The sequence below is a fragment of the Fulmarus glacialis genome, unplaced genomic scaffold (genome assembly GCF_000690835.1).
Source record: "Fulmarus glacialis isolate BGI_N327 unplaced genomic scaffold, ASM69083v1 scaffold48713, whole genome shotgun sequence".
NCBI lineage: Eukaryota > Metazoa > Chordata > Aves > Procellariiformes > Procellariidae > Fulmarus > Fulmarus glacialis.
Window position 1 is genome coordinate 3159 of NW_009201928.1, and position 8306 is coordinate 11464.

An 8306-nucleotide genomic window follows, 5' to 3' on the forward strand; every position below is an offset into this window, starting at 1 on the left:
GGGGCTGCCCTCTCCTTGGTACTGAACGGCTGCTGCAGCAGCCCACGGCTGGGCATCTTCGGGAAGGAGTTTAATAAAGCTAATTCTGTGTGCCAGGGTTAAGGGCAAGATGATGTATGTGATGAGCCTGCATGTGTTTCATCCCTTTCAGCTGTAGGAGAGGAGTAACCAGAACCCCACACTACATGGAGCGCGTGAATTCCTGTTTAAAGGTCTCCCAGCCGAGTGGTCCCTTCTGCGGTGCTGGCATTCTCACAGTCCCGCACGTTAACGTCCCTGGTGAGCTCTTTCTGACTGAATTCCCACAAGGCGCAGTGCGTGTGCGATCTCTCAGGAAATCCAAATGGTAAAGAAACATTTCTGTCCAAGTCTTGTCTTGCCACCAACGGGCAAGTCTGGTGTAACAGAGGTCAGTTCATATGTCAGTAGGTGGTAACCCCAGGCGTCCTCAGCCTGCTTCACAGCCTGAAAGGCCTCCTACTTGCAGCCAGGCAAAACATTTTCAGAGGAAAACAGAGGTATTTTGAAATAGAAACATTTCATAGCACGTAGTTATTTTTGAGGAAGATTTTTGGTGGAATAACTGAAATGTTTAACTTTACATGCATTTTAAAATAACAGAAGGTTTTGAGCACACCGCTGAAGCGTTACACTCTCCCTCCCTTCATCCTCCTGCAGTCCCTTTGGGGTCGACGGACAGAGAAGGTAGTACAACTCCCCCCCTCCACCTCCCTAGAGAGCTGTAACAGGCTTGTAGTCGTGCGTGCTCTGACAGCGGCATCCCTGCGGTACTCCCCTCCTCCTCCCTGCACCTGCTCTGCAGCTCTTATCAGAGATGAGTGGGAGCAGTAGGCTCCAGCCCACACTCATGCAGTCTATTCCTTCGGTTTGTTAGATTAGTGCCGATGAAAAGCCATGGCTGGAACGGCCACCTGCATGCTTCTCGGAGGCCCCTGGGGAGCGCAGTGCGAGGGAATACTGCAAGCCTGGCCTGATAAATGAGCTGTGATTTCAGGGCCATGAACAAATTGGTTTCCCCTTCCAGGAAGGCTCACAACTGTCAGATGACTATTGCTTTATTTATTGCATTGGCCTTTGCAACTAGGGACTCTTGAGGGCAGAGGGAAAGGGTTCCAATGACAGGAAAGCAGAAGCATTTGAACCCTTCCTTCAGCTGCAGCTGAGTGCCTCACCTTTGGGAACCAGACTTTGTTCTGGAAGCCTGATGTAATTCTGCTACGTGCTTCAAAACATGGTGATCTGAACCCAGACCAGGCAACAAATGGGCAGAAGACAGCAAATATCCAGGCCATAGAGGAAAGCAATTGAGAAATTACCTCATTCCTTAATGTGGCATTTGGTGCCAGACATAGTCTTAGCTTTTGTATTCCAGCAATGCCCAGTCTTCGCTGCTGTACAGACACACTGAGGAGAGGTCAGGGACCTCGTTCTTGAAAGAGAAAACCTCTCCCATTGCATATTGCTTGTGCACCCTGAATCACAAAAAGATGGAGGTTGTCTTACGTGATTGTGTAAGCAAATTCTGCTGTACTTCTGAACCCACGCTGCATCTCTGCTGACGCCACACTAACCGTAAGCCAAAATCGTTGGATAGGCAGGCATTTTCAAGTTACTGTATGCTGAACTTCCTTCTGGAGCATCCCCACCCTTACCAGGTTCCCATGGATGTGTTCACAGGTGTGCTGATTTCAGATAAATCTATCCTCACTGTAAAGTGGTAGAAACGCACTCAGACCAGGTGCAACTCCAGTTGGAAGAGAGCATCAAAGGAAGAAGACTTCTAAAGGGGTGAGTCAGATGACAGAGAGAGAAAGTGGTAAGAGAAAATCAAGGAAAGAATTGTCAGAAATGTTTATTCCTCCAAGGGAAGACCTTTAACCTTTCTTGTACAGAGTGATAAGCATTTACGGGTTGGCAAAAAAAATAATTGGGGCCTTCTTAAAGGTCAGACAGCCAATGCGACAGGGAATAGGGAACAGGAGAACAATCCTGGTACTATATGTTGAACTCCTTCCAGTTACTAAAAAGAGCAAATTTTATCACAAGAGAGTTATTTTACTTCCTTTGGAAAGGAAGATGGTGCTATAGCTATACTGAGGGATGCTGTAACAGAGCTTGGGAACTTGTTTGGATTTAGAGATCCAGTCCTACTGTGGGCACTAGAGTGTAAGTGCTTTGGTGTGTCCCTATTCCCCTCCCTCCCAGCTGGGAAGAGACACCCAGCCTTGCCCAGGCTAGAAGTACAGGTTTTGGCTGCACTGTCCTCATCAGCAGGGCCACACGTTTGGTGCTGGCAGAAACTGTCTCCAAAGCCAACCCCCTCAAGAGGTAACAATTATTTTATTACTGCCCTTTAATCCCAGGACATATTCATGGCAGCCTGGTCACTGTTTTCATCCCTGTGGGCCTCCCCAGAAGCTGATCTCTGGCTCAGCACATCATCCCTTTTTTGGTAGAAGAGCATTGTCGTATTTGTGACCCCATTCGCTCAGTGAAGCTTTACAGAAAACAGCCCATTCAGAAGGCAAAGCTGCAAACAAAACCATATTTATTAGAACCAGCAGTTTGGTTAGACCAGATGGCCCCCAGCATGGAGACCTGGTTGCACTGCTTCTGCTGTCTGTCTAGCTTTTCGGCTAGTAGGCCCACGAGGTTTAGTCCTGCCTCATAACCAACAGTACGGGATTCACCTTCTGCCTGCCTGTCAGCCCAGGCACATCTCACACTCACAGGTACCTGCACTTCATTCCTCTTGAGCAACCAAGTGTGCTTTCTCCATTTGCTATTCTCCCACTTTTACCTCTCCTGGAGCAAATCGGCTGCGGGTCATTTGGCAAGTCTCTGTGATTTGTCTGCTTGCTGGAGCCTGGTACTTCACTGCTCTCTGTCTTGAGCCCCAGACTGGCTGGGAAGTGTTTTACAGAATCCATTATGAAGGGCTAACACAGCAATTCTGATAAACTAGCAAGATCAGTTTAAAAGGAAACAGATAATATTTCATCTGAAACTGGTGCATGGAAGCCAGCTCTCACAAGGCGGAGGTGAGAAACAATAAGGTTACAAAGTTTTCTGAGGAAAACTCATTTCTAGAAATTGCTAGATTATCAGTTTTCCCCACAAGTCCATATGACTCAGAAAAAGTTTTTTCTTTGTATCTTTCAGTGAGGGAATTCAGCATTTCTTTTAAAATATGTATGGAAGTGATGGCATCTTTTCCCTCAAGAGTATCCAGGGTGGTGTAACTGGGATTAGGAGCTGGATTATTTGCAGGCAAAGCTTCATCATGCTGTTTCCAGGAACTAATGCTGGTAAGCGGTAGAAGTGGGGAACAGGTTTTTCTGCCTTCTGTTCTTAGTTCTGCCACAGCATCCCCTTGGCCAAGTCACTTCCCTGTGGGTTTTTTTATGTGCTAAATTAGGATAACAATTTACCTTTTGACTGTCGTTTGTTGTTAGGGTCAGAAGAGGGCTTGGCCTGAGGCGAGTGCTTCTGGAGACGGGGATCTTAGCTCTCTCTGTATCTCACAGCCATGTGACAGTGGATGCCATCCCTGCATGATGGAGACAATGCAAAGCAGATAGCAGTGCTTAATAGCACCTTCTGTTGGCCCACAAACCAATCTCACTGGTGGGACAGCATTTTGGGCAAAGGGAGAAGCATAGCTAACCAGAGATCAGAAACGTTAGGAACTTACTCCAAGCAGGCTGCAGTCAGTGCCAGCATACCATGAGCCTTTTTCTGAAGCCTCACTGAGCAGAGCGGCTCCAGCTCTGACCAGCCTTTCAGTACTTTGATTTCCCTTTAATACATTTAAACCCCACATCTGCAAGTCAGGATTCACTGTCTTGACCTATACTTCTGGGATAAGTTCAAGATGTATTGAAACAATACTAGGAATAAAACCCAGTAACCTCCTACTGACTTCCAGGTAGTCTTATGTAAGACAGATTATATTACTGCATAGTTGCAGCCTGTGTCCCCATGTTACCATAAAGGGAAAGCCAGGCATATTGGCGTTCCACAGAGAGATGCATCACTGGATGCAGAGATCCAGATCCACATACCCCTAGAGTCTGGACCTGTTTGGACACGCAGGCTGAGGGTCCAAGCCCATATCTAAGTACTGGTGGCCAGAAGTTTTACCTCTTCCCTCTGAATCATCCAGCATTGGCCAGAGGTTTGTGCAAGCCGGTGGCCTATTCTATCCAACATGATGTTCCCAAGCAGAATTCAGCTAACTAGGAAAGGCACAGATAGTGCCTACAATTTCTCAGGGCGAAGAAACAGCATGTTACTGGAGAATCCCAAACCTTTGCTTCCTCAATCTCTGCAGGTCTGGCACATGGAAAGCCCAGAGGCACTAAAGTATCCCACTCAAGCAGCCAAGTGTTAACAACCTCTCCAAAGTCTAATTTGCCTTTGATATAGACTTAATTGTTTGCGTCACCCACTGGGCTAGGGGGAGGGCTATAAAAGGGGCTGCAGCCATTGTCTGAGGCAGAAGAGAGCCCAGAAACAGCTCCCTCTCCCAGTCTTCCTAATTCAGCACAGTAGTCACAGCCTGTACATCATGCAGCTGGTGGCCAGCCTGGTGTCCGTTCTGCTGCTGGTGTGGAGCGTGAGAGCCACTGCACTGCCCGGAGAAGAGAGACTCGCAATACAGAACAGTAGGGTGAGTATAATGCACCCTGTGCAGGAGCTGGGTGAGGTGGGAGCACGCAGAAGCGGGCTAGAGCCAGGGGATGGGTAATAAGGGCAATTAGGTTTTACCTGATGCAAACAACTCTTCCACCCCTCTATATTCCAAGGCACTACAGCTTCATGCACTGCTGAAGTATGGGCTATTTCTACAGCTTACTAGCCAGTTTATTTAGGAAAGGTACCAGGGCAGATGCCAGAGAGCTGCAAAAGTGAAGTCTGAGCTAAGCAAAAACTGGCAAAAAGAACAGAGCAGAGAGGAGAGGGAAAAGGAGAAAATAATATCGCTGAAAGAGTACAGCATGAGAGAATAAAGCAGAGTATTAGGGAGGGAGAGAAAAGATACATAATTGGTAAAATGATCAAGGGAGATGATATTTTAAATAGGACTCATGGGAAGGACAAATGTTTAAAAGATGGGTTCAGTAGGAAAGTAACAGAGGAATAATAAATGAAGTAATTATATCAGAATAAAATTGCTTTTTTCCAGGGTAGTATTCACAAGGGGAGTTATACTGACATAGTTCTGCTAGAATAATTACACTCTGAACCAGCACAGCTCTATGCAGTGGCAGAACTTATTATAGCAATATAATTATCCTACCAACTGGCAAAACTCTAATATTATAATGGCTATAGCACTATAATAACTTTGTTTTGCTGGACTATTTCCCTAAGATGCCAAAGAGGTAGGAAGCAATAGCATAACATAATCACAAGCAAGTGCTCTGTTCTGCTTGCCCTCACCCCACAGTTTTCTCACCTGCATGTTCCTTGCCATCCCTGAGGTTCCTGTGAGCTGTGGTTAGTCACCCTGCACTCTGCCCGTCCAGTTCACAGCTGTATCCGTAAGGCTGCTGTTATTTCAGTCCTGCGGAGGAGCTACCCAGAGAAGTGAAGGATCCCAATGTTGGTTTCAAAGGCACTAACTTCCCCTTTGTGCGTATCCACATCGTTTTTTCTGTCTTAGCGTTGGCTCCAGCTCATCCATCAGTGTCTTACTGCTTCAGGAGTGGGCTCACATCCCATTAACAATAAAACTGGCTGTGAGAAAGAAACGTATACAGTGTGAGGTGCTAGGGCTAGCATTCTGTTAGAGATCAGGGCTTCTGCAGCTGGCTGGGATTAACCCTTCTGGGGATAACTGTAAACTTTCAGCTGTACATTCTTACAATAACAAATCCAGTACTTTAAAAAGTAAACTCTTCTGGTGCAAATCCTAGCTGCTGGGGAAAAAAGAAACAAGTTGTAGGGAATAACTCAGTAAATAAGGCTTTCGTAAAAATGAATTCAGCTGTAATGACTCTTAGTCTTCTACACGCTGTTGCTTACAAAATAATGATATAATAGATATAATGATACTCTTTAGAGCGTTCTACAAAGTGAAAAACTGTTAGATACTGATGAACCAATCCTTACAGTCACCACTGCTGTAACTCAGACAAATGTTTTAAGTATGAAGAATATTGGGATTTTACATATAAACCACCATAAAATGCGTAACAATGCAAAAGAAAGATCTGTGCATTCTGACGCACTGGTGGATGTACTACAGGGAATGGAGCAGCTACCCAAAGGTGTGCCACAATCCACCCATGCTAAGATCTCTAGCTGCTGCCAAAGAGTCTTGATCTCTTGCAGCTCGGGAAGAGCTATAAGCAGAAAGGATGTTAGCAATAGATTAGTGCAAGGGAAGAGCTGCCTAGCTTCACTAACAGCCACAGCTGATCACGCGTAAGGAATAATATCCCCTAACAGCAGGCTGAGCTTTGCCTTCCCCATCCCTGAGTCTGAAGCTGCTAGCTCTGCTTGGAGCAGGTTATTTCAAAACATAGCACTTCCAGCTTGGAAAGAAGCTTACGAGGAAGACATGACCCAGGAGACACATTTAGCTGGGTTCCCCAGTCCCAGTCCATCTCCCAAAGGCTCAAGCCATTTCTGTACTTGCAGCACAGGAGTAGGAATCAGGATGGGCACAAGCTGGCTTTTATCTTTTCTTCTGCTATAAACATAGCATGTAATTTTTCTTTGCCTCAGTTTCTCTTGTGTGGAAGCAGGGTTAGTTAATAGAGCTAAAAAAGTGATTAAAAATATCCATAAACATTCTGTAACGTAAACTCAAAATAATTGCTGATGCCTGTATTTATCCATCTTTTGAGTTGCTCACCAAGTGGTCCTTAGCAAATCCTGGTGCTGACAGAGCCAGCGGATAGATACAGCACTCCCAGCAGTAAACATGGCATTTGTGAGAAGTGACGTGGAAATGTGCTTCCAAGATTCCCATCTGCATGGGAAACAGGATCTGTTCCTCTCAAACCATCTATCCCAGTTTGTCCAGTACCAGCTGTCTCCGCTAATGAGTCACAGAGACCAGAAATAACTCAGGCAAGAGGTAATTCCTCAGATTTGCTGGATGTAAAGTTAAGAGAAACAAGATAACTCACAGCCTGTTACTGATGGAAATCCCTCAAGACCCAAACCACAGGCTACGCTCTTTTGTATACTGCTATGGCAAAGGGATGGAGCTCCGCAACTCCTCTGTCATTCTGCCTTCCCCCAAGGTCAGGCTATTGAAATATGGGTTCTTGTTCTTGAAATACAAGCTAGCTGTCTCCACTGATCAAATATTTTCATAAAATCATAGAATAGTTTGGGTTGGAAGGGACCTTTAAAGGTCATCTAGTCCAACCCGTCTGCTGTGGGCAGGGATATCTTCAATTAGATCAGGTTGCTCAGAGCCCCGTCCAACCTGACCTGGAATGTTTCCAGGGATGGGGCATCTACTTTGCTCCAGATACTTAGGGCATCTCTCTCCCCACCAACTGAGCCCTCTCCTTTGTTACATTTCATTCTCAGCATTTTACGGTGGGTTGCAGCCCCTGGTGCGCTTAGTTTAATATTGCTCGGGACTCTGTGCCTCCTCCCTGACCTTCCCACAGCAGATGCTGGGCAGTCAGAGCAGTGAAGGGAGCACGAGCTTACTAGGAGAGAAGGCAGTTTGGCATTCAATGAAATTTAGCTAGTGCAGGCAGCAAGACACTTTACAACCAATTCATGCCTATTTGTTAGCAGCTCTTTTCCAGTTAAAACACAGCACGTGTGCCTCTTCCCTGTCCAGCCGGCTGAGCTGGACATGGGACAGAAGGGAGGAGTGACCTCTGCAGCCAGAGATTCCTCAGCTCCAGCACAGCTCTGCCGATGGTAAAAGTATCAGCTCGGAGGACAGGGCACCAGGGGAGGCAGGGAAACGAGAAGGGACCCCACGGGGGATGTTCGCACCCTGCAACAACCCTCTGCCTCGATGGCTGTGGGGGACAGGGCCTCCGTCCGTCACTTTCCCCTTCTCTCTGCCCGCAGGAACAGAGCACAGTCCGGAAAGATGCCATCCTGAAGATGCTGGCGGGCTTGCTGGACAGTGTGGATGCGGGGCGCGAGGCGGTCTCCCCAGACATGGAAGAGGAGGGCAAGCTGGAGGAGGAACGGGCGGTGCTGGGGCGGCTTGCCCAGCTATCGCAGCGGGACCGCAAGGCTCCCTGCAAAAACTTCTTCTGGAAAACCTTCACCTCCTGCTAGTGCTGCCCGGCCTG

At 47.0% G+C, this 8306-nt stretch overlaps 1 protein-coding gene across 1 annotated transcript; it reads left to right on the top strand.

Annotated features, from left to right (window-relative positions):
- The first annotated feature begins 4539 nt into the window (after positions 1-4539).
- On the top strand, positions 4540-8300 carry LOC104071413 (somatostatin-2-like). The gene is made up of 2 exons (XM_009574103.1): positions 4540-4693; positions 8077-8300. The coding sequence occupies exons 1-2, from the start codon at positions 4592-4594 to the stop codon at positions 8290-8292; spliced, it is 318 nt and encodes a 105-aa protein (XP_009572398.1). The 5' UTR covers positions 4540-4591; the 3' UTR covers positions 8293-8300.
- Positions 8301-8306: the final 6 nt, after the last annotated feature.